This window comes from Gymnodraco acuticeps, unplaced genomic scaffold (assembly GCF_902827175.1).
Source record: "Gymnodraco acuticeps unplaced genomic scaffold, fGymAcu1.1, whole genome shotgun sequence".
Taxonomy (NCBI): Eukaryota; Metazoa; Chordata; class Actinopteri; order Perciformes; family Bathydraconidae; genus Gymnodraco; species Gymnodraco acuticeps.
The window spans coordinates 107,356-133,935 of NW_022991098.1; the positions used below are offsets into that span (position 1 = coordinate 107,356).

Sequence of the window (26,580 nt, forward strand, 5' to 3'; positions counted from 1 at the left end):
CCTCACCTTGTAGTGCCTGAGTGTGTTCAGCATGGTCACCTCCCCGATGACCTCAGAGCTCGCATCCACCTCCTCCAGAGGAAAAAATAACCCATCCCGTTCATACTCTGGTAGGAAAAGGGAAACAGGTTATGGTTACACAGTGTGAAAAGTAGCTCACCACAAATGTGAGTCCCTTTGGGCACTACTTCATTCCGAAGAATTGAGACACAACACCAAAACAATCTAGATATATTTATAACACTACAGGTCAGTAAGCTAAATATGTATTTTAGATTTTAGAGTTACCTTTATAAAGTCAGAACATTTGTCAATAATCTATAGTTTGATTTTTTCAGCAGCTCAGTCATTTATCTAAAAGGCCTCTTTTTATAGTTCGTAGTTAAAAGCCGCTTTCACACCAACTACTTTGCTGTACTTAGTTCCCAGTACTTAGCCCCGCCGAACTCTTTAGTCCCGGAACTGTCCTAGTAGATCGCGTTCACACCGGAATAAGTCCCAGAGGGAGGATTACGCAAATGAAGCCGCTGACGTCACTTCTTCTTCTGCTTTGGGTTTACTGGCAGGCCGCAAACAACTTCACGGCGTATACCATCACCCGAAGTCTCGGAGTCCCCCGGAGTTGGGGACTGGGCCAGTCCGACTGGCTTCAGTAGAAGCCTTCCGAGTAAATCGCCAGAAGCGCCGACACCTCCTCATTTCTCATTCGCCCAGCCAATCAGAAATTGGAACCTTTTTCTCCCCAGGAAAGTCCCTGCTCTCTAGCAGGGACTATATGGGGGTGAAAAGGTTCACAAAGACTAGGTTCTAGTTCCAGAACTTTTTGGTGTGAACGCAAAATCCAAAGAACTATCGGAACTACTATTCCTGGGAAAAGTACTCCGGTGTGAAAGCACGTTTTCCAAACAAGAGAAAGTATTCCTCTTTTTTAAGGAAATGTCCCACAGTGCAACAGTGTGACCCACTGATGTATTTCACCATTTTGGACAACAACGGCGCTCATTGGCACAGAGGAATTATAAATATCAGGCTTCATCCATAGAGACAAGGGTGTTAGTGGAATCAGTTCTTTGTTGGTTCTTAAAATATATAAAGGGTTGAGAAGCCAGTCTGTCACTCACCAATATGGATGTCCCTGAGGGGGGTGTTGTAGGGGAACCCAAACTTGGCCTTGAAGGTGTTGAGGATCTTCTCTTTGACCTGCTCCACCGAGTCACAGCTGAGAGCGCCAACCTCCAGAGGCTCGCTGAGCTCTCCGTCCCCCCCCACTGCGAACAGCACCTTCAGCCTCTGAACAGCAGGGAGACCAAGGCTTTCACAGTTAATGTGTCATCGGACAGCATCTTATTTCCTTTCGGCAGTTTTGCTTGTAATGTAATGGAAGTGAGCAGTAAGTGAGATGGTGGTTTATAAGATTAGATAAAGTGACTGCTGTGGGGGGAGCGGCTGCAGTGGGACACACACACACACACACACACACACACACACACACACACACACACACACACACACACACACACACACACACACACACACACACACACACACACACACACACACACACACACACACACACACACACACACACACACACACACAGTGCTGAGGATGGAACAGTGTAGTGTTACATTAGAAGATAACCCATCAGTGTTGGTGTGTTGACTCCTGCAAATGTACATTGAATGTGCGAAAATCTAAACAACATTAACTCTTAGAGACTCACAGATACCCAGTTCTGTCTTATTTTGGCGGGGAGGAAACAGGGGATCTTTAGTGGGAGACATTTGTGAAACATATTGTGTATTGGTGAAGCACCCATTCAAATGTTCACGTTTTGAGTGTTTAAGGGATTAGAACATTATTATTAATTATGGCGTTTTTCAAGTCTCATTAATTGTTTTATATATTTATTTATAGGTTGATACTATTTAATACACTGATTTGGTGTACTTTTTCAATATTTTTGATGATTTAAAAATTGATGAAATTGATTCATTTCTGCCTAACTTAGTAGCATTAGTTAGCTTCTGTTAGCGGCAAGCTCACATGACACGGTGAACTGATAGCAGTATCCTGACTCTAGCTTTAGACTGAAGTCTCTTAAAGACAATACAGTCGGGAGTAACAGTTACAATATGGGGAAAAGCATGCACAGGTTTTGCTGAAGTAGAGTTCTCAGGTTTCTGAACATGCCAAGTCATGCTAAGCTACTCAATCGTACATTTCTGCTCTCTCAGTTTCAATAATATTACATGCTTTATAACTACATTATGTGTCCATCCCTTACATGTTTGTTAGCACAGCTAGGCTGCACTGAAACAACTCAAACGTTGATTTGTATTACACGTATTATATCAACAGATTACACATTTATGTTAGGTTAGTTGAAAGAAATACTATTTAGTTAAAATAAAAAACATTTGTTCAACTTAATATTATTGCTTTCAACTAACCTTTAAGTCAACGTTTCAGTTGGTTCAGTGTGTGCCTGACATGCATTGAACTCGTTGCACTGACCTGCACATTGTTTCATTTTAACATGTCAAAAAACTTAAATCCTGTTGTCTTCTTGTCTCAGTGTAAGGTGATTATTTTTCTTGTGGTTGTATTTCATCACTTAAATTCTATTATTTTACCTAAATCATCAAATAACTGAGACTAAATGACCGCCGCCTGCCGGGGTCAGGAGCTTCTCTCCGGCTGTGAGGAGCTCAGAGGAAGGTTGTTCAGAAAGTTTGTGAGGTAATTTAAGTTTAATCTTAGAAATGCTGAGACGCTTCACTTCTTTGAGTCAGATGTTTTTTCATGCGTCTGACTGTGAGCTGCTTCCTTTAACCCCTTCTGTCAAAGCCTGAAATGGCATGTGTTTTAGTTTACTCCTCTTCAGAAATAGTGCATTAAAGTGAAGAAAAGACATATGGAATGTCCTCTTATTAACTATTGTTTTTCCTATTTTCTAAAGCCTTTTAAGATTGTTCGTCTACTACTACTAAAACTGTCACTTTTTGAATAACAAACTGGCTATCCTATATTGGTGTGTCATGTGACATTTGTTCAGTAAAATACATCTTATGGTGAATATACCAATCGGCTGTTGACCAACCCATGCCTTTCTACTAGTTAGTGTCCTGTCACCATTCATAACACACCTTTCACCCTCATTTCCAGCCTTATGTCTTAGAGCAGCACATAGAGAGATGAACAGAAGTCCAGAGCTGTTTGAACTCTGCTTGACATGTCTGAAGAACCTGAATTCATTTCCACACATTTAGATTTTTTGCAATAAAATCATCTGACATGTGTATTTATGTTTTGCTAGTGTGTTTTTTGAACTATTTCAAAACTTCTCTGTTTATAAATAAAACAAAAGTCAAACATTTAAAGCTGTACACTGCATGTTCCAAAGGGCCTGAAATCATATGGAGGGGGAAGTGGTTTAGCACCAGCCGCAGCGCACTGACTCAACACTGTCAGCGGAACAACCCCCGCTAAGGATGATTTCTAATCATGAGCACACAGTAGGAGCACGTTACCCACAATTCTGAAATGTAAAATCATGTGTTTGTACGTCATCATTAGACATGGCATTAGGTGCAGTTTGTAGACTAAGCACCACATTAAAGATTACAAAATAAATAAGATTTGGGAAATGTTAACATGGTATATGCAGGAATCCTGAAGTCGAATGTAAAACCTTTTAAGACCTTTTTTAAGACCCTTTCCATACATTTTAAGACCTCATCGTCACTTGGAGTTCTAACCGGTTACCTTGGCGACACACTTTACCTCACATTGACTATATACATTATTGATTGTCCTTCCTCCTTATCTTCCAACCATTTGGACGCAGACTTACATTTCCCCATAACGATGTTGTTTAACAACCGGCGTTAACGGACCTTCGCGCTATCAAGCAGTGAGCGTGCGATGTCCTGTTCAGATGACGTCAAACCCAACGGGATGCCATAAATAAAACTACACAGAATCAGACTACACACCTACGCCATGATTACATTCAGGCACACTGTAGAATACAACCTCTTTGGACAATTTATATACTTATTGAAAACAAGCTACAACATGTAACACCTTGGAAAATGCCCTTTAATACTTTTTAATAGCCTTCATTTTTGCTAAATTGATTTATCAACCTTTAATACTTTTTAAGACCCCGCGGACACCCTGGTTAATGATCACTTCCACATGTAACAGCCGAACTGACTCAACCTGTGACACACCTCATTTGGTAGTTCTACTTTGAGCGTGTGTGTGTGTGTGTGTGTGTGTGTGTGTGTGTGTGTGTGTGTGTGTGTGTGTGTGTGTGTGTGTGTGTGTGTGTGTGTGTGTGTGTGTGTACCAGGCAGCTGAAGTCCTGAGCCTGCCACAGCAGCCAGTCCTCGCTCAGTGTGTACAGAGCCTTCTCGGTCACACAGTCCACGGGGCCTTTAGCGGTCTGCTGTGTGATGGCGCTCGCCATCAGGTACAAGTGCTGGCCAACGCTCTCCTGCACAGTCAGAAACAGGAAGTGAGTTGGCCTCACTATCTCTTTCTGGTTTCAACTCCCCGGTTATAAATGGGGCGGGTAGACTGGAGGTCTAAAAATCAAGATGTATACTTCATATCTTAAACCATATAACAGAGCTGAGTTAAACTGTGAACTATATACAGGTAACATGAAGGACCAGGAAAGCTGTGCAGAGCTGATGTCCGTTACCTTGGTTATGTTAGCTCAAGATTAGCATGAATGACTAAGCTAGACAGTTCTTTCCAAAAAGTGGCTGTGGGGCAAAGTGAGCCACATGCTGGGGGGTAAACTGAGACAGTGGTTCAACCTTACCCCCCCAGAGGCACTGAAGATAAGTTAAGTCTCTGTAGTATAAAGTGGTATTTCAGAGCAACCACTGATGGAGAGGCTGGAAAATCAATCAGAGCAGTGGCAAAAGACAGACATATTACATACACCAGATATACAACTTAATTAGCAGACAGAAACAGCATTCCTGTACCACAAAACTCAGGTTTAAACTTGAAAAAGCAAATTGGTCCATTTAGCCCTTGACTCGGATCCACTTACCCCTTAGTCATATTTTCATGGCCCTCTGTGATAGATGCATTATTTTCATTTGATTGACAGAAGACATCCTGAAGTATAGGTTATTTTTTGTCTTCATCTTGTTTTTCTTTGCCTCGAGGACAACATAAGTAAAACATATCTCATCTAACCCCACTCTCACCTATGCACCAGAAAGGTATGTTGATGCATGGCAAGTTAATCCTAGATGTAACTGTAGACCCAGATCAATATAAAACTCAACTTTATACATATATAGTAAAGGCCTGGAAACCAAGATCTGAATAATCAAAGGTCCATCACAGGACAGACATGCTTTGTTGCCTCACATTTAAAGGACAAGGACAACTTTTATTCGGCATGAAAAGTGTATCCAGCCAGAGTTTTATGGAACAGAAAAGGTGACAGCAGCTCACCCGGAGGAAGCCATAAAGGCAGATGGACATCCAGTTGGTCAGCAATTTCTCCACGGTGGACTCGGTGCGCCGCAGCAGGAGTTTGGGCTGAGCGTTGCTGTTCTGCTGCGTCAGCACCTTCAGCAGAGCCTCCATCACCTCCGTCAGGTACGACAAGTTATGGTGGAGCGCGACGGTTAGCAATGACGCCAAAGCACATCTGAAAAATAATACATAGAGGTGAGGAGACCAACGTAGAACAGGACAGCATACAGGATATGAATGCAGAGGATATGAAGCAAAGAAAAAATTAAATGATTATGCAACAGGATAATATTAATAATAATAATAATAATACATTACACATAATAGCATTGACAAACTGGTTAAAGATTAAGAAGGACAATATTGAAGAGAAAAAAAGGTCTAGCATTCTCAACAATTAATCAACATATCAATTAGTCAGACAGCAACCGGCAACTATTTTCAAAACCAATGTACTTTTTTGGTACAAGCACTATCTGCTCTCAGCTCCTATGATTGGCTGGATCTAAGGGTTCTGGACTGTTGGGTGAACAAGCAAGCAAATAAAAAGCATCACCATGAGTTTATTTGTATTTTATAGACCCAGCTGTCATGACTGACCAACTGACAAGAAAACCATGAATCATCAGAAGGATAAAAGTGAAGAGACTGCGACAGGCAGGATGCTCATGAAAGGGTTCTGGGTAAGAAGTCATTCAGCATGAAAAGGGAACTAATGAACTAAAGACATATTTAGACCTCAAACAGTTAGTAATCTGATGGGCTGATACTGAATATCACAGGCCCAGTTTAACACTGACTTGTCTTTGATGGTGAAGCTCTTCTGCTCCTCCAGAGCGTGCACCATGGATGTGAGGAAGAGCTGATCCTGGAGCAGCCTGGACAAGCCTTGGCAACAATCATCAAGTTGGACCTTTACAACATCCTGATTCAGGTCAGACACAACAACCCATCACTGACAGAGCTACATATGGTGCTGACATCATCAACAGCTGGTGGTAAACCTTACCTGCCCAATGTCTTTGATACACAGCCTCATCAGAGAGTCATCCTGAACAACAAAACATAGCATTGGAAATCTGCCAGAGATCGTATTATGTTTAATGTTTCACATTTTACAATGTACCTCAGGAAAGAAGATTCTGGAGGCAAAGTGCTTGTAGTCCAAGAAAGGAATCGCTCCGACATTTTCCATCAGGTCAGCCTTCTCTGTCTGCAGATCCACAAAACCTGAGGAGGACGGTTCAGAGAATCAGACATGTGTGTGTTAGAGATTATTCATATTTCTCTTTGATGCCAGATTCAAGCATTAGACAGGTCAAAAAGAAAAAGAGGGAAAGAAAACAGCAGCTGATCTCACACTTCATTACCAACAGAAATGAGGCCTTTTGGTTTTACATTAGAAAAAAGGAACATAAAGAGGAACTGCATGGGCCACCGGAGAGCTGGCAGCCCATATGCGCCAACCGCTGCCGAGTAAACCGGTTCAAATCCAGAGCCGGCCGAACAACCAGGCAATGTCCTCCTCTCTTTCTCCCCCTTTTAACTGATAAAGGCCCTCACTGAACCAACAATACCTAAAGAAAAGGGAACTGCATATGCGTGTGTCTATTGAATTTGTTAAACACAAAAGCCAGAGTCTGATAAGGTTGAGTCACTTATCAGCAGTGGCGAGCTCTCTGAGGGCCTAAGATATTCTAAATAATAGGGGCTACGTATAAAAGTCCCACACTGTTTTGAAAATGTGAGTATTTGAAGCACCTGGTTTTTCCTGATCTACGTTAAACAACAGATGCCATGATGTTTGCTACTGACCTTGTCTAATGTCATTCCTGATGTCCAGCTCCAGGTCTTCCATACACCTGTTCATCTTAGCAGTAAGCTTCTTCTGTTGATTTCGGTAGATGATCACCACCACTGAAAGACAGAGACGTTTGTGTACAATTTGAAGATATTCTCTTTCGGGTGATCCTGAGATATCGTGTTCGCAAAAATGAGACAGACAGAGGGACCACCACGGACACAAAATGCCTCTGGTGCAGAAGCATCAAATTAAAAAAGTGTATTTTCCAGTTCAGTTCGACCTGAAGCTGGAAGTGGGTAAATCATAAAACCCTATACTTACCAACACAAATGCAGGGTATCAGCAGAAGGACAAGCAGCATCAGGTACAGATGGATTGAATATCTGGCGTTCAGGGTTACTGTCCTGCCCCCATATTTTATCTGCAGAAAAAAAATATATTTGAAAGGAATTCTAGAGAGCAGTATTACATGTTTACTCGGTTGAAAAACAGTTATTTTTTAGTACAACCAAATATTTGTTACAATATTGCACACTTTTTTTCAATAAAACTAACATTTTATTTCTCTATTGTGGCTTGGCTTACAAGATTTACCATTAACTGCTGAAATGTAGTAAAGGGTGTCCTTTCAATCTCACAGATGAGGAAGTCAGTCTCATTACTGGTCTCTTTGTCCTTCATTACACAGGGGTAAGTGTTTTCTTCCTGAACACCATACACAGACAACTCTGCTTCCCTCATCGCCAGTCCGTCTGCCTTTTTCTGAAATGACAACATTATAATAATAATACATTGGATTTTTATAGCGCTTTTCCTAATGCTCAAAGACGATTTACCTAAAATCAGACCAGAAACAGTACAAAGAAAAACCAACAGTAGTCCTAATCCAAGTGCGGAGTAAAATTGGGGGGGGGAGAGATTTTTTGAAGGATTCAAGAGTGTTGGCCTTTCGATGTGAGTGACTGGGAAGGGAGTTCCAGAGGGAGGGGGGGCTGCAGCGAAGGCCCTGTCATCCCAGGTCCAGAGGGAGGGGGGGGGGCTGCAGCGAAGGCCCTGACCCCCCAGGTCCAGAGCTTGGTCCTGATGGGCCAGCAGACCTGAGGCGATGGGTAGGGGTGTGTGGTTGGATGAGGTCAGAGAGGTAAAGGGGGGGGGGGGGGGAAAGGTTGTTGATGGTTTTGTAGGTGAAAGGTAATATTTTGAAGTCAATCCGGTATTTGATGGGGAGCCACTGGAGGTCCTGGAGGATATGGGAGATGTGGTCGGAAGGTCGGGTGGAGGTGAACATACGGGCAGCGGAGTCTTGGACATATTGTAGTTTATTGAGGATGTATGCAGTGGAACCATAGAGGATGCTGTTGCAGTAATCCATTCGGGATGTATTGAAGGCATGGATCAGAGCTTCAGCAGCGGTGGATGAGAGGGAGGGTCCGGTGCGGGCAATGTTCTTTAAGTGGAAGAAGGCGGAGGGAGGAAAGTGAGAGCGGGGTTGACGATGTGGCCGTCAATGTTTAGAGAGAAGTCCTGGATGGAGCAGGTTAGTGAGTTTGGGCCATGATCTTTTCAGATTTGTCATAGTTTAGTTTCAGAAAGTTGTTTTGCATCCATGTTTTGATGTCAGTGAGGCAGTTGGTGAGTGGGTGGTTACAGAAATAGTTTTTCTAGAGAGGTAGAGTTGGGTGTCGTCGGCATAACAGTGGAACCGGAGTTGGTGTTGACGGAGGATCTATCTGGGAGGATGTAAATGATGAAAAGTAGGGGACCAGTTACAGATCCCTGGGGGACGCCGTGAGTGACTGACTCACCGGTGGGGGATTTGCAGTTGTTGATGGAAATGAATTGTTTTCTGCCAGAGAGATAGGATTTGAGCCATGAGAGGGCGGTGCCGGTTATGCCAATTAAGGACTGAAGGATGGAGTGGTTAATGGTGTCGAAGGCGGCGGTTAGGTCAAGAAGGATGGGGATGGAGAATGAACCACAGTCAGCAGAGAGGAGAATGTCATTTGTGACCTTGAGTAGAGCAGTTTCAGTAATTTGGCGAGTGCTGAAACATTAGACAAACAATGACCTTTGTGTAAACATGTCCTTTGTTTGTGCATGTACACAAATATGCGTTACCTGTATGGTGATGCGCAAATCTTCTCCTGTCACTGTGGATGTGAAGCTGATGAACTCGGGCTCTGGATGGTAGCTCATTGTTTTGTGGCAGGGCAAGGTCTTATTGGCTACTTTCAGAAACACTTTGACAGCAGAAACCCCCTTTCCAGCTGCAGGGGACTCATATGTGAGATTCTGCACACAATTAAAAACATCTGTATATGGCATTACATGACATGGTGATGATGTTGACATGGTAAATAAATAAATGTAATGGGAAACGAGGAAATACAATATTATACATGAAACAATGTTACACTGGTTAATGTAAAACAACAACAACATAACAAGACATAATGTAGCGTAACAAAAATAACACATTATAGCATGACGTATAATGAGACAGAGCAAAGCAGCATGACATGATGTGATATGACATAAAGTAAGAGAACAACACACTGGAATAGTGTGGTGTAAAGAGACCAACCTGATAGTTGCTGTTTCTGGGTATGACTTCCTGCAAGCAGTGGCTGTGCATGACCCCTTCCAAACAGTGGCTGTGCATGACCCCTTCCACAAGCTCCAGGTGGGAACCCATGAGAGTGATGTTCCTCTTCCCACTACATGACACAGAGCAGCAGCCAATCAGAGAAGAGGACATACACATTCAATACCAGAGAAAGTGTTTTCTTACCATGGAGGGTGATATGAAGGTAACCACACACCTGTGACTACTTTATACTTTATACAGTATAAAGGTAACAGAATAATGAGAATAATAATTGTTGCCATCAAAGAAGAATGGTTGGGAGGTCATGTAAAACATTATTAGGCCTTACAGCTAACATGCCAAAATACATACTGTATAGCATCCAGGAACTTGTGTCACAATGATCAGAGCAAATAAAGTAGTGCATTGAAAAGCTGTGCACACTCACTGGTGGATATAAGTGACAACCGATATTCTTAAAGAGGGATAAACTCCCTCTGGAGGGAACACAGCCTTTGCTGACCATTTACATGCACAAAAACCTAAAGAACACACTACAGGAGATGGAACACCACAAAAAGCAGAATAGGGCCTCTTTAAGTATGCTATTACATCATTGTAAGGTAGAGAAGTGTTCCAGCAGCCAGAGGTTCTGTGGTTCTACATTGGAAGAAACTGAACAAAAGACTGCTCCTGATGTCTGTGTGTGATGTTTATATGAGCAGAGCCTCTGTGTGTTGTGAAATGATTTGACTGCTCACTAAGACTAGAAAAGCTCTTTACCAATGCAGTCGCCTTAGCTTATCGCCTCTTGTTATATATAAACGTGTTATAACAAAAGCAGAAGTCACACTTTCAGTTAGTGCAACTGCAGAGGGAAGTGGTCTTATGGTGAAATACGTTGTTTCTGGGAAGTGGCTGTCCTTCCCCACGACATGACTCTCGACCCGTACATTTCCCCCCCTCACTGACATTGGTTTTTAGAATAAGTCTCAGCCATGTCGTGTTACTAACAACTCACTGTCAGAAGATCGCCTATTTATGTTCTCACTGTATTTTAGATGTTTTTAAGTATCAAATCAAATGTCATATCAGTAATTATATCTTTGTAATTACCATGATGTAACCATCATGTTTCCTATAGCACTTTTCTTATCACCCATGTTGCCTCATCACTCCTCTCCATTGAATGGATCCGCAGAGGCTGAATACAGTGATGGTCTTGTTTGTTCATAGTTAATCTCAATAACGATTGATTAGATTGTGATTTCTGATGGTCTTTCACTTTCAATACCTTTTCCAAATGAGCTTATAAATCCAAGTATGTGTGTGTGTACTGTGTGTACTGTTTAACATGGACTAGTATATGAAAGTTGAACAAGAATAATGCCAAGGGAGGTGTCTCCATTAGAGATGCAACCAGAAAAGCTTCTTTTAGCAGCAGAAGCTTTTCAGAACATAACGTTATGTTCTGTTGACATTAGGGCTGCACGATATTGGAAAAAACTGATATTGCGATATTTTTTCCCCTGCGATATATATTGCGATATGAAAAAATATTTTTGTCCACAGACTATCCTTTCTTGAACTTTAATGCTATACAATTGGTATTTTTCTAACTATTGGGATGCCCCAGAGTCTCTCTGGCTCTGGATATTTGGTGTTGTTTCGGGGATCCCTTTGGGGCCTCCGTCTTAAGGGGTGGGGGCTGTGATGCCCCTGTGGGTTCATCAGTGGAGAGGGTGTGGCTGTCCTGTCTTGGCTGCATTGATCGCACTGATTGCAGTACCTGGGTCTGGTGCTCTGCAGCTATTTTAAAGCCTCTCTGTTCCTGTCTGTTCTCTCTCTCTGCTTTTTCCTGCAGGCACCCGGCTCTGATGAGTATAAACCATGAGTTGACTTGAACAGTGTTGTGCAAATAAACACCTTTACCTACCCGTTGACATGTTGTGTCTCCTTTTTGTTGTGGCCTTTTGAGCCAGGTCGCAACAAATGGGGGCTCGTCCAACGGGTTATTTGTTTAAAAAGTTTGTGTAGTGCTCAGAGCACATGGTGTCATTGAGCAGCTGATTCATTGTTGTGGTCCAGCTGTGTGCTGGCTTGTCGCTGCTATTTGGGGGACACATCATGTCTTTTGGGTTTCAGGAAGCTGTAGTGTTTGACATGTCGTCAGGTTTTGTGTGCCAATCAGAAGGTAAGATGTTGCTGTTTGTTACACTTTTGTAAAAGAGATTTTCCCCGCTAGGCTTAAGTGGCGTTTCCCCTTGGGTTGCATCTGTTTTTTTTTTGTTTTCATAGTGTTGTGGCGAAGTGGTTAGTGTCAGCTGTTTTCGGACAGCTGTCTCGGGGGCACGTCAGCGTGAGTTCTTGGTGTTACCTGCGTGCAGGTCGCTCCATAACTCCGCCGGGTTCCAGTGCGTAATTACCCGCCGCAAGCCACATGAAGACTAGGTGAGATTAGGAAGATTTTGTTTAGGCAGTTAGGGGGAAATTCTCTGTTGGGTTAATCGTATGCCCATGCGTGTTGGCAGTTTAATACTTTGCTTTCTGATTGGCTATGATGACTTCTTTGTCAGCGTTTGTGGATGCGCCCTCAGTATCTTTCTTAGATGATTGCCAGAAGGCGCAGTTGGTCGAAATAGCAGAGCACTATGACATTGCTGTTGTGGGGAGCAAGCGGAAACATGACATTAAAACTGTCATTGTGTCATCTTTGTTTGAGCAGGGAGTGTTGCAGAAGAGTGAGTCTGGTGCGGCAGGGTTCGTGCCGGTAGTGGTTCAGACAGCTGGTTTGACGTTCGAGCAGCAAAAGGAGCTTTTGGCCATGCAGTTTGATCAGGAGAGATTGCAGTTGGAGTTGAAGTTGGAGCAGGAGAAGTTGCAGTTGGAGATGAGGGGTCAGCAGCAGGAGGTAGAGAAGCGTTTAGAGGTGGAGAAGGTGCTGGAGGTGGAAAAGATGAAATGTGAGGTGGAACATGCTAGATTACGGCTGATGGGAGAGGGCAAGTTTTCTCCAGGGGAGCATGGTGGTGATAGGTCGGCATCAGGCAGTGGCGATATCATTTCTTACTTGCGATTAGTGCCAAAGTTCAATGAGCGTGACCCGGAAAATTTTTTCACTCTATTTGAACGCATAGCAGAGGCAAGAAACTGGTCAGATTCGGACAGAGTGCTGTTACTTCAGTGTGTACTCACTGGGCGAGCACAGGAAGCCTATTCAGCTGTTTGTGGCGAAAATGCTTTGGACTATGATAGAGTAAAATCAGCAGTGTTGAAGTCTTACGAACTGGTTCCTGAAGCGTATCGTCAAAGGTTCAGAAGTTGGGTCAAGGGAGATAAGCAGACACATGTGCAGTTTATCCGTGATTTAACTTCTCATTTTCAGCGGTGGTGCGCGGCAGCAAAGGTTGCAAGTTTTGACGGTCTTTGTGAGCTGAGGAACAATTTTAAAGACATTCTCCCTCAGCGTGTGGCCACTTATGTGAATGAACACAGAAACCTTCCACCGCGTTTAGAGCTGCTGAATTAGCGGACGATTTTGTGTTGACACATAAGGGCAGTTTTACTGAGAAGTATTCTAGGGGTGATTGGAAACGTGGAGAAGACAATGGCTATGCCCGCGGTGGTGCAAAGTTTTCACCAGGCTCCTCCCGTAGATTTGTAGGTACAGGGCAACCCGAGGGGGCCAAAGTGGACCTATGTCATTCTTGCAGAGGAGGGGGTCATTGGAAGGAGCAGTGTCCGTTGCTGGAAACTAAGGGGAAGCCTCGTTTGTCACCACATGCTCCAGCCATGTGTTGTTCTGCCGTGTTGGATAAAAAACCGTTGGGTGTAGGCTCGGGCATGGTGCCTAATAAGAAGCCGGTTTGTGCCGACTCGGATGCGGGTTCTGGTTTTGAGCCGTTCATCACTGAAGCTGTTGTATCAGTAGTCGGTAGTGACAAATATGTGCCGATTAAGGTGTTGCGTGATACAGCGGCTAGATACTCATTCATTGTTGAGTCAGTGTTGCCTTTTTCGTCAGAGACAGAAACGGGGGATTTTGTGCTGATGAGGGGCATGGAGATGGGCTTGATCCCTGTGCCACGGCATACAATAGTGCTGGATTGCGAGCTGGTGCGGGGAGTTGTGTCTATCGGCGTGCGTCCCGCGTTGCCACTTGATGGGATACATATGATTTTGGGCAACGATCTCGCTGGTAGTGCTGTGTGGGCTGGTGTGCCACCGCCTGTGGTGGTTTCCAGGCCGGTGGCATCTGGGGAGCCAGATGAGAGTGGTTTGCAGTTTCCAAGTGTGTTTCCAGTTTGTGCTATGACACGTGCACAGAGCCGTAAAATGTCTGCTGACCCACATGTTTCGGAGTGTAGCAAAAGTAATGTGGTACATGTGGTCTCACTGCCTGATCTCCCTTCGTCAGTGTCAAAGGAGGACTGGGTCAGGAGTCAGAAGGACGATTCATCTCTTTCTGCTCTGTGGAGTTGTTGCCGGCAGAGCAGGTCAGAGACATAGCCCAGGGTTACTTTGTTCAGGGGGACTTGCTGGTGCGTAAGTGGGTACCCTGTGTTGGTGATGCTGTGGGGGAGGCAATTTTTCAGGTGGTGGTGCCGAGTAGCTTTCGTGATGTGATATTGCAAACTGCGCATGATAGTGGTGGACATTTGGGGATAAAAAAAACCTATGACCGTGTCCTACGCTATTTTTTGTGGCCTCGGTTAAAGCGCGATGTTGCAAGTTATATTAAAGCATGCCACATATGTCAGTTCACTGGTAAACCAAGTCAGGTGGTGAAGCCTGCACCCCTCAGTCCCATTCCAGCCCTTGGTCAACCTTTTTAGCATTTGATCATAGATTGTGTGGGGCCGTTGCCTCCATCTAAGTCCGGTTGTGCGTACATGCTTACTATAATGTGCCAGACTACAAGGTATCCTGCAGCGTTTCCCTTGCGCTCCATTTCAGTGAAGCTAGTAGTTAGGGCTTTAACCCAGTTAATCTCCACATTTGGGATCCCACGTGTGATTCAAAGCGACCAGGGTACCAACTTTACTTCCCATATGTTCAAACAGATCCTACAGCAGCTGGGGGTCAGGCATAACCGTGCGTCGGCTTACCATGCCCAAAGCCAGGGGGCGCGAAAGCGGTTTCATCAAACATTGAAGTCCATGCTGCGTGCTTATTGTATGGAAATGGGGAAGGACTGGGAGGAGGGACTTCCATGGCTCATGTTGGCGTCCAGGGAAGTCGTTCAGGAAAGTACAGGGTTCAGCCCTAATGATTTGGTCTTTGGGCATAAGGTGCGTGGTGTGTTATCTGTTCTCCAGGATGGTTTGGTTGAGGGTGAGCCACCTAAAAAGTTAGTGGACTATGTACAGGGCTTTCGTCATCGCCTGTATGTAGCGGTGGAAATGGCAAGGAAAAATTTAGCTGGTGCTCAGGCTAATATGAAGAGACTCTATGACCGTAAAGCAGAGTATCGTGAATTCAGCCCAGGGGATCAGGTGTTGGCTTTAATGCCACTGCAGGTCTCACCATTCAAAGCCAAGTTTGCCGGCCCGTACACTGTTGAGAGTAAAGTGTCAGATCAAAATTACTTGATTGCTACTCCAAATCGGAGGAAGTTGTCTCAACTGTGTCACGTCAACCTCCTGAAACCGTACTATGTTCACGATACCGTTGGGGATAGCTTCATGGCTAAAAAGTTGGGTGTGGGCCCCATAATGATGGTTGATTCTGTGCTTTCAGATTGAGGGTTGGCTGAGGAGTGTGATGTTAAGGCACCAGATGAACCTGTTATGTCTGGTAGGCTGAGGAATTCGGAGTTGTTATGCCAATTGGATCGCTTGTTGAGTCACTTACCGGCAGCACAGAGAGATGAATTGGCGGCTTTAATCGGGAAGTTTGTGGTACTGTTCGGCGATACGCCATCGCGCACAACTCTCGTGGAGCATGATATCGACGTGGGGGACAGTCCTCCAATTAAGCAGCGATTTTATCGTTGTCCTGCAGATAAGCGTAGGGTGCTGGAGGCTGAGGTCCAGTACATGTTGGACAATCAGATTGCAGTACAGTCGTTCTCCAGTTGGGCATCGCCTAGTCTGCTGGTTGGCAAATCAGATGGGTCTCCGCGGTTTTGTAACGGATGGAGGACTGTATTGACTTGGTGGGCTCTGCTAGATTCGTAAGTAAATTCGACTTGTTAAAGGGGTACTGGCAAGTTCCTTTGACAGCGCGTGCGCAAAAGATTTCAGCGTTTGTTACACCTTTCGGTCTGTATGAGTATACAGTGATGAGTTTTGGGCTTTGTAATGCGCCAGCGACATTTCAGCGCCTCATGAACATGGTGGTAGCAGGTCTTAAGGGGGTTGCTGTTTATCTTGACGACGTAGTGGTGTTTAGTGACACATGGGATGACCACATCAAACGCATTGGTGCTCTGTTCTGTCGCCTGGCTGAGGCGCATCTCACTGTTAACCTGGCCAAGTGTGTGTTCGCTAGGGCGACAGTGACGTACCTTGGCCGGGTGGTCGGCCAGGGACAAGTTCGTCCGGTAGACACGAAGGTGCGGGCCGTTTTGCAATTTCCTGTGCCCACTACTAAGAAGGAACTCATGTGGTTCCTAGGTCTGGTCGGGTACTATCGCGCCTTTTGTAAGAACTTCTCCACAGTGGTTGCGCGCCTGTCTGATTTGCTGAAGGGTACAGTCAAGTTCATTTGGTCTGACCAGTGTCAGGTAGCATTTGAGAATGTGAGGACCCTGTTGTGCTGTGCTCCGGTTCTCGCTGCGCCGCGCCTCGATGAGCCGTTCAAACTGGAGGTTGATGCTAGTCATGTTGGGGCAGGTGCGGTTTTGCTGCAAGAGGTTGAGGGTATTGATAGGTCAGTTTGTTACTTCTCAAAGAAGTTTTATTCGTACCAACTCAATTACTCAACAATCGAAAAGGAGGCATTGGCCTTAATATGGGCCCTCCAGCACTTTGAGGTGTATGTGGGTTTTGGGAGTAGCCCAGTTGTAGTTTATACCGACCATAATCCCCTTACCTTTCTCTGTTCACACTATATTTAACCGGATGAAGGATTTTAGTCACGGACGTCGGATCTTAAGTTATCAGAGCAACAAGCTGAGCTAGCTCGGTTAGCAGCGCCGAACTGCCCTGGAGAAACACATGAAACTACTTTATTCAGTTTTTTTACCTTTAATCTCCGGGTCCGTTTGCTTTGGAGATTTGATTGTGATTGGTGGTTTGCTGTGCATGCAGAGCCTGCACGTCACTCACTCAAGTAACCCTGACATGAGAGCTGCGCAAGTTTTCCTTTTGTAGCAAGCAGCAAAATAATTGTAACATGACGTGTTTGAGTTAATTTGGCTACATCCTGCATATCGCGATTATCGTCACAACACGATATATCGTGCAGCCCTAGTTGACATCAGAGCATAACGTTTCTGAAACATTTCTGTTTGTTGGAACCTTTTCTGCAGCTCAGTAGCTGATGGAAATACTAAATGGATTCAAGCTGATTTTCATCCATGATGTTCTTGTTGGGATCAAAACATGCAAACCAATCCAGGCTTACCTGATCCAGGTGCTGCTCGGTGTAATATCGGTGCATGATGGGGATGACTGGTAGGTGATTTTAGTGTTGCCATGGCAACTACCGTCTGGGAGGACAGCACATACTTTGACCACGCCTTTACTATTTGCCCCGGGAATGTGGAAGGTGAGTCTCACACCAGTGTTGTTCCACACAGGAGATCTGATCAGAGAACAGAGAGAGCAGTTGCAGCTGAGATCAATATTCACCTTATGTAAGGGAACAAATCACAACAACCATTCAATACAAGAAATATGCAAATAACCAGAGCATAATTATGTTGAGGCACATTTTCATCCCTCTCCTCGTACCTCTTCTCCACCCTCAACTCCAAACTCACTTTAACTTTCTTTGTGTTTGTAACACAACCCTTACCCAGACTCTCAGGCATTGCTAATTCCAATTAAAACTGCTTTTGTACTCATGGTGAAGACTTTGTTATAAAAGAATGATAAAATGGAGAATGCCTTTAACATAGCAAACAGCAAAACATTTGTGTTTTAAAACTTAAATTCTGAGCATCCAACAAAGTAAAACAATTATAATATTTTTGAAAACTGTTTAGTTTCAAGTTGATGCCAAAATGTACTTCTGTTCCAGTGCTGATGATTGCAATGTGTGAGAATGGGACAGAGAATGGGTTTTCCGTAACACCAAATGAATCCAGATTTGCTAGCACGTGTGAACCCCAACATAAGTCTAATTTTTCTTAAAACCTTAAAGAATACGTTTGTGGAGCAAAACAATATTTTACATCAACATAAATCCTGTTCTTAGCTGTAGGAGGGATCAGTGCACATTATAGCATGGACTGGAAAGTACTTGATAATTATCCAATGAATTGTCAATGCTGTCAGATTGTCGAGCATATCAAGGTGTAATATACCACTCATATTAACACTGGTGAAGGACTCACTCTTGTTGAGTGCACTGAATCCTCACTCTGATCACATCTCTGAGGTTAGAACCCGACAACACGGCGTGGTTCCTGCCGTGGAAAGACACATCGCTGGGTGTGATAGAGGAGATCTCTGGTGTCTGACAGTGAAACACACGCAAAGATAAATCAGGTTTATTACATTCCTTTATGCTGATTCTTTACTGAATGTGAATTAGGGTATTATGAGAGAAATAATGTGTATGATAACTGAGGGTCAAACTCACTGAAAAGTTCATCATTGACTCCATTGGTTGGCAAACACTGTCCTGCAAGAGCAAGTGAGGGGAGAATTAGGCAGGGTGACACTCACTTTAAAGATACTGTCAACAGTGAATTTAGCACCTGTTACGGCTAATGTTAGCTGGGCTAAATAACTAAGAAGCAGCTTGCTTCCAGTAACTATAATGTCTTATTTGCATTTTTGTTAGAGCTTCTCATTCAAATTAAACCAAATCTGACATTTTGTTTTGATGATCAGTTCAATCAGGCTGGGTTAGACCTAAAATAGGGTTATTTCCTAACTAGTTCATCTGTTTTGACAATTTTGAAAGCAGTGGTTTCAGTCAATTGTTGTAAGAATGAAACACTTGGAGGAGACTATGTTAGAAAAAACATGCATTATTACATTCCCCACTCCTTGGTTCGCCCAGGTACAGCCGTTTCTGCTCCAGCCACATCCAGCCCTGACACACTCTCCACACCTGAGAGAAAACCAATGCTGTTAGCTAGAATATGAATCACCAGGACTTGACACAACACGTAAGATAGCAATGCTGTATGCGTCACTGAGACACGCCTCTGCCTCTCTCCTTCAAATGTTCTTTGCTTGTTCAATTTTGGTATCTTCTATGAATCAATAATCTTTCTACATATATTTTTGACATGTTGGCAGTGGACTTACAGGACATACGCTGGCCTTCCCCTGATGTCAGCGCAGTTGGAGAGCTTCAGTTTTTCCATTAATGTTGTTGTCCCAAGTCTAATCTTAACAGTGACATGGCGGCCTGTTGAGGGAACATTATACAGTGATTGTTAGAGTCTTGGTTGTATTTGATATTTGTTGTGAAACGACAGCTTTGTTCACTTTTTATCTTATAGGAATCTTTTACAATTAATAATAATAATAATAATAACTTAAATGTATATAGCGCCTTTCAGGGGACCCAATTGTCATTAATCATGGTATTTAATTCACTGCATTAACATATTCATCAGAAGTCACTGACCTTCAGCAGGAAGTGAGCTATTTGAAAGAATGCAGGTGCATTGTGGGAACTTTGGAAAGGGGCTCTCCCTGCTACAAAGCTCACTGAAGTCACTTGAACTTGTAGAGAAATTACAGGAATATGTATCCAGCGCCTTCTGACCCACAGTCAGGTGTGTGTGGATGTTTAGTGTGACCTGAGAGAGGAATGATGTGAGTGTAAAACCAATAACTGAAAGTCATACATGATGATTATTGTCATTATATTTAAATATTAATATCATCTCTACCTGGCCAGTGCTGTCCTTCATAACTTTGTAGGAAACCATTTTCTGTTGAGAATCATCAGGGATGGATAACCAGTCGGAATTTGGGCAGTCATCTTCAAATGTGCAACTATGCAAGAGAAAATGACATTTTAAAAGAGAGTACGATACTTATGTTTGTTTGAAAGACTGGCGTGCAGGTGTTGTGTTCCTGACCTTATGGTAGACCCGCACCAGACACAGTGAGGATCCTGTGCAGACCAGCAGGCCTGCACATCTGTATATGTGCCGCACTTTGACACAGCTATACGCTTCATCTAGGACAAATCACAAACATAGCAATCTAACAACACTTTTTAAACACAAACAAATCTGAAAAGTATTTATAATCTCCAGTGCTCGCTTTACACATTGTACTGTACATGTAAAAGCACCTACCTGGTTTTCGAATGACATGTACACATGTTTAAGATCCACTGGATCCAGATGCATTTTGGGAAACACTCTGCGGTCGTAATCGTCCCTGTAGAGCACCCTGGGACAGGAGCTCTGAAAGTTCTGGTCCACAGAAAGCTGACAACAGGAACGCAGCTTTGTCAGGTTTTTGACAGACAGAGGTGCCCTGCTGTTAATTATCAAAGTTATGGTTTACTGATTGGATTACAAGGTTGTTTTTGCTTGCTGGAGTAAAGGAAATACTCTCAATATAAATATATCATTTAAAACCATGGCATTGATGTTCAAAGAGCAACCAGCTGTAAGCTTGTATGGCAACGCCAGGGCAGACCAGGTAACCTGGACCAGTGTAAGGACAAAAGGAGTTTCTGATAGCACTATCTCAGTCAGAGGAGAATAACAGTGTTAGTGACAACCTACATGTTATTTTTGATTTGATTCATAACATGTGACAAGTATGTTGGCTGCAGATTTTTTTCAACACATATTATAATTATGTTGTTTATTTTGTGAAGCATTGCAAGTGTTTGTATGAATAGTAGGGTTAGCACAGGTGTAATCAATGACATTAACCCTAACCCTGTTCCATTGGCATACTGTCACACAGTCCTGCCTGAACTCTTGGATCCTCCAGTCAGAACTTCTATGGACAGTCGGACTCTGCTCAAATAAAACCATCAGAAGGTAACTGTATCTTGAGGTGACTGAGGTCATGTCTTCAGCTGTTTTTTTATGTAGCGACAACTTTTGTCCACTGCTCTATTTAAAACTTGAACTGTATCACATCCTTACACATTGGGAGCTGTATACAACTTTTTAATACAATGGGTGCTTCTTCCACGGAATCATACTTCCTCAGCTTCTTCTCTCACAATGAAGGCAGCATTTATACTCAGCTCTACAGCTGTCACACCACCATTTCTTCAGAAAACTGTGTGGTGTTTCAGGAGAGAGAAAGATGCATTTCCTGGTGAGTCTGTGGTTTAGGCCTCTCTCACATGTCCAGCCACTTGCTAATAACCAAAACCATTTAGGTTGTTGAAGAAAACCTTAATCCATTATCCTTTTTGTTCTAATGGTGATGATGTGTTGTCCGCTGACACCACTAGTATCTCACACCAATATAGAAAAAGTATTTCTCAATTTGGACGTTTGTCCTTATCTTCACATCATGTCACTTCCACTGTGTTGCTCTACTTTCCCATTTACCAATGCACAGGTTATGATTCTGCGATATTCTGGCTATGGAAATAAGCTGACCACTCACCTATCAGCCCAGCCACACCTAATTTTCTCAATCTGTCTCAGTGTATACAGACAGCAGCCTTTAAGACAGACTCAGAGAGAGTTTGGATTCAGCCCCCCTGTCACTAGGAGAACATATCTAGTTTAGGACCCAGGACAGTACGGATGTTCCTCTCAGATGATCTGGTGGTGGGAGAGCAGATCCAGTTCCTAACATCACAAACTGTTTGCAAATTGTATTATTAGGTCTGCTCCATTAATCAACTGTAATTCATGTTTGATCACATCATCACATGTTTGACTACAATAGCCAATAAGAGAGATTCATGGCAGATGCTGTTGTTGCCATGCAACTTTACTGACAAATATCTAAACTCACAGTTATCACTGAAGAACAGACCACCCACTTTGGCTGTCTCCACAACCATTTGTCTCATTCAGACCTGTTGAGCCTCCTGCTTTTCATTCACACCCCAAAGCATGACTACATCACTATGCTGGTCTCCATTTAGTTTACAATTGGTTTAGAAGTGATGCTTGCTCTCTCTGGTATGATAACACCCTGCAGTGTGTGATGCAACACTTTTATCAACTCTTGGTTGCGTCTTTCAGATAAGAGATAGATAAGAATATCTGTTATGTTTCTCTTTATGTGGTGGTGCATTCACATTTTAAAATTGCTTCAGGATCTTAACACTTTTGTGGCCTGGGTCGGATTTGTAAACCTATTTAGCCTGTTCTGACTGGCCGTCGCTTGAGAATTATTAAGTGACAAATACTGCAGTAAAATGGCCTTTAACTCTTTCTTCTGCAAATCGGCTGTGCCTCTGTTGAACTGATACAGGATATGGATCTAAGATATTTAGAGGTAAAGGGCAGGAAGTGGGTTTCTTGTGGGGTCAATAAGTGGCTTTCTTCTCATTAGTTTGGTTAGTCCTGCTCCACTCAACCCTGTAAACAGCCATAGTGACATGTCAGTGAGCCTGCTGTCCCACCACAGGATGTGTTGCATCACATTTGATTTCATGATGAATAGGACAGGCGTTAAACAGTATTACACTGAGCGAGATGATGATTATGGCAAAATGCATAGTTTGTCTCATACAATGTTGGCTTCTATTTAGGTGTACACCACACATACAATCACACAAAAGGAAAGACAGGTAATTTCTTCTACAAACTATCAGAGGTCTTTACCTCATGTGTTACATTTGTCATTGAGTCAATAAAAAAGCAATTATTCTCTCTTAGCTGCACGCTGGGAGAAACACCAAGGGGTTTTATGGAAACTTGTAAGAGTAAACTCAGCATGAAAGAGCCTATTGTGTCCAGGAGCGGGTTACAGCGGAGACTTATGTTTGAGTCTTTAATCCTGCGAGGGTGCACTTACGGTATAAAGAGTTTATGTGGCATATCAATAGTTGTATCTAGGAGTTGGACAACATCAAGAAGGGGGTCTTGACTAAAACAAGAAATTGGAAATCATTTTTTATACGTCACTAAGAAGACTGAAATGTTAATTTACCAATGTCTTTTGCACTCAATCCCATCAAATAAATCCCATTATGGTTCCAAAGTTCAAAAAATTCAAAGTTGTAATGGAAGCTTTTAAGAGCATATTACTTCTTTTGGAGCATCACCCTTCTAACTGTCATTGAAAAAACACTGTTGTTCAGGAAATATATATATATATAAAGATATTTTTGGTGACTTTATTAAGTTATTCCATAGTTAGTTTAAGAGAGCATTAAATTCATACTATCATCTGTGTTATTGAAGTATTCGGCATTGATAGTTATCACTAGTTATACACACCTTCATGAGCTGACCATCTCCCGTCCCAATGAAGAAAACCATCCAGGCCTTGTGTCTCACTGCCAGCACAGAGGTCATGGACTTCTGCCTGAACAGCACCGCCTTCGGCTTCAATGTCTCTGCCTGAGAGACACAGACGCTCATCATCAAACCTGAATCCAACAGGTGTTTACTGTTTCATGAAGACGAAAGCTTTAAATATGGACAATACTTGAAAAAGCTTATCATTACTTGAATCTCAGTTAAATGCATTGCTCGGTCACTAAGTGTAGTTACAGGAAATCACATGTATTTATTTTTTATTTTGACAATTCATAATGTCGCACTGTCGAGCTGCAGTGCTGGCATCTGTATATGATATATCATTTATTTGGGTACATATCCCATTCAACATTACTTTTATTTAAATGTCTACCAGGTTCAAACTGGTTTGGATTATAATTGGACAGAATTTAAGAAAATTAAATGTAATGTTGCAACAAGTAATGCACAAACAGAATGTGTTTACATTTAGATTTCCAATCAAATGCCACTATATTTGCCACTGTTGTTCACCGCTATATGCATCTAATTAAGTATATACAATTATAAATAGGATGCTAACTAATGTGCTGATAATGAATTAGTACCTTTGTAGCTGATACAAGTGCAGTGACTGCGGTAATTCTTTTATACAACATTTCTATAGCAGTCAACTCCACAAGAGCCTCGAAAATGTACAACTCACCTTTCTTAAAACATTAAACCATAAAATGATCAGATCAGGACGCAATGTAGTACTTTCCTCATTATGCTGTCCATAGAATGCATTTTCAAATGAATTTTAAATAATCATATTTTTGTATTAGGTTACATTGTGGTAATGCTTGAGATTAAGTAGAAACTTTAATTATGTGCTTGGTATTACGTCTGACATTGTTATTTAATTAATTAATTAATTAGCTAATTGATTTGCCCTTTTCTTTAATTGAATATAAATACATTCATTATTGATATTATTGTTTTTATTATTATTAGTATAATTAGTCGTCATATTCTAATGTTTTTCCCAGGGGAAACATATGTAACAGATTACTCTAAGGGCCCACCGTCTTCTTTTTATCCACGGTGCACACACTGCAGAAGTCCGGATCTGCATCGGCCGTCATGTTGAGATCCGGGCTGATGTCAAACAGCAGCAGCTCGGTGTTGGTATTTCCTCCGTCCACACTGAACACGCCGCTCCAGAGCACCGGCGGACCCCCCGGGATCACAGAGGAAGAGAGGAGTCTTCCGCCTCTCCCTCCATCCGCGGAGAGGCTGAGGTTCGCGCCCCGCAGAGACTCCAGAGTCTGCTTCTTGGTCGCTTTGCCCTCGAGCCAAATGAGACGGACCGTGTTTCTTGAGGGCAAGTTGGAGAACAGATAAATTATGGAATTGATCTGAAACCCATCTACAAACTCCACCCTGCCCTCACGTTTGATCACATGGGTATTGTGCTCGCCAACAGTCGAAAAAATATATCCTCTCTGGATGTTATTGGTGTTATGAAGGTGCACGGCTTCTGATCCAGTCGGACAGCTGCTCCCTGTGGATTTCGTTTCGTCTTGCTGTAAGGCAGCCAGAATGTAAGCATGCTTTCCCTCCTCATTCACCAGGAAGCCGACAGACGCACTGTTGCGCAAAGGAGACCCCACCTGGATGTGTTCCCTGTACAGAACATTTGAAATGTTCTTCAGGTCCAGCACCTCGCAGTACCCGCACTCGATAACACCACAACTGACCAGAGTGCCATTCATAACAAACGGCAACAATATGTTCACGCTGAAAGTTGCATTCAATTCGTTTGTCACAGAACCCCGGTAAAACCGCGCATCGTTATTCGGAAGCCCACCTGTCAGGATACCTCTCAGGGTCAGATTTTGAACCAAAGTCAGGTCGTGGTTCAGCTGGTAGAGCTTCTCTTCCGCAGCGATGTAAACCGTATTGGTGGCCACGGCGAAGTGGCGGATGTTTTTTTCAGTGGTGAAGCCTCCGTCCTCCTCCAGGCACCGACTCGGTTCTCCCCAGAGAGAAGACAACAGAATAGGCAGCAGGATCATCTTGTTGCACGGTGCAGCAACACTCTCACACACAGTGGCATAGGTTGTGCGTAAAAGCGCAATGCCTCTGTGGAAAAGAGAAGTGCTGAAAGTGGGAGGGAGCTAGTTCGGCGACACCGACAATTAAGACGTTTTAACTATTTCTGAGATATGATTTTGCAACCTTACAGCTGCAGTTGTCCCGCCATTAGTTACCATGTTATGTTTTAAAATAAAGTAAACTCTCCAGTGTAGGTCTATGATCAGAGGCGCGGGAAGGTATTTTGAGTGAGGGTGCTGAGGTGCTGTCCGATATGCTAATTACGCACCAACGGGGGGGGGAGACCGCACATACACAGCATAACAATGGACACCAGTGAACACTATTACGGGCACTATAGAGCACGCACAAAAGCACACACACACACACTACGAAGATGTAAAAATATTATTTTACCAACAATGTGGAATTTATTAGCTACATATTACAAGGATTATGCACGGCTGCAGCCAGGGCCAGCCCTAGACATTTTGGTGCCCTAGGCGAGATTATGATTTGGTGCCCCCCCCCCCCAATACAATAGAATATATAAAGAATAAATGAAAAATCTCTACAAAAGCCCGATCCACCTCAAAAACTGAAACGTATTGACATGTTGGTTATATACATAAAGAAGGTTTCAAATGTATTCATTATTGTATGAACATATTTTAATTGGGGGGTGGACGTCACATCCTCTAGGGCAGTGGTTCTCAAATGGGGGTACGCGGACCCCTAGGGGTACTTTGGAGTACTGTAGGATGTACGTGAGATTTATGTTATGTTAAAAAAGATAAATATACCAATTTTAGGAAAAGTAATGAAATTTGAGCTGTGTGGGTTTTATATTAAACATACATACCTTGATCTAACATGCCAGAGGCTGTTCACCTTCGAGACCTGCTGCGGATATGGGTACGGCCTGGCGCGAGATTTACACAGTGGAATCAGAACTCCTTCTAAAGACTGACCTTTTTCAAAACACGAAGTGTAATAACTGCCTCCCTGTCAGAATAACAAAGATCCTCAGTGAAGCACAAGCCCATTTTTCTCACTAAATTGTAA

General features: G+C 43.1%; 1 protein-coding gene across 2 annotated transcripts in view; it reads right to left on the reverse strand.

Annotated features, from left to right (window-relative positions):
• plxnc1 (plexin C1) overlaps positions 1-25,544 on the reverse strand; it is a 32,798-nt gene extending 7,254 nt beyond the window's left edge. Inside the window, exons 1-23 of one of the 2 annotated variants that reach the window (XM_034236946.1) lie at positions 24,504-25,544; positions 23,416-23,538; positions 20,338-20,472; positions 20,116-20,216; positions 19,924-20,029; positions 19,656-19,830; positions 19,331-19,433; positions 19,055-19,130; positions 18,654-18,695; positions 18,406-18,527; positions 17,472-17,651; positions 9,900-10,032; positions 9,434-9,607; positions 7,910-8,077; positions 7,637-7,736; positions 7,327-7,428; positions 6,638-6,741; positions 6,521-6,562; positions 6,312-6,424; positions 5,488-5,686; positions 4,358-4,504; positions 1,122-1,290; positions 7-107 (exon numbers count right to left, since the gene is read on the reverse strand). In XM_034236946.1, the coding sequence (XP_034092837.1) occupies positions 7-107; positions 1,122-1,290; positions 4,358-4,504; positions 5,488-5,686; positions 6,312-6,424; positions 6,521-6,562; positions 6,638-6,741; positions 7,327-7,428; positions 7,637-7,736; positions 7,910-8,077; positions 9,434-9,607; positions 9,900-10,032; positions 17,472-17,651; positions 18,406-18,527; positions 18,654-18,695; positions 19,055-19,130; positions 19,331-19,433; positions 19,656-19,830; positions 19,924-20,029; positions 20,116-20,216; positions 20,338-20,472; positions 23,416-23,538; positions 24,504-25,496 (3,708 nt within the window). In that variant the 5' untranslated portion in view covers positions 25,497-25,544. Of the gene's footprint in view, positions 1-6; positions 108-1,121; positions 1,291-4,357; positions 4,505-5,487; positions 5,687-6,311; positions 6,437-6,520; positions 6,563-6,637; positions 6,742-7,326; positions 7,429-7,636; positions 7,737-7,909; positions 8,078-9,433; positions 9,608-9,899; positions 10,033-17,471; positions 17,652-18,405; positions 18,528-18,653; positions 18,696-19,054; positions 19,131-19,330; positions 19,434-19,655; positions 19,831-19,923; positions 20,030-20,115; positions 20,217-20,337; positions 20,473-23,415; positions 23,539-24,503 lie in introns of both variants that reach the window. The other variant, XM_034236945.1, reaches the window with a different exon arrangement.
• Between the last annotated feature and the right edge of the window lie 1,036 nt (positions 25,545-26,580).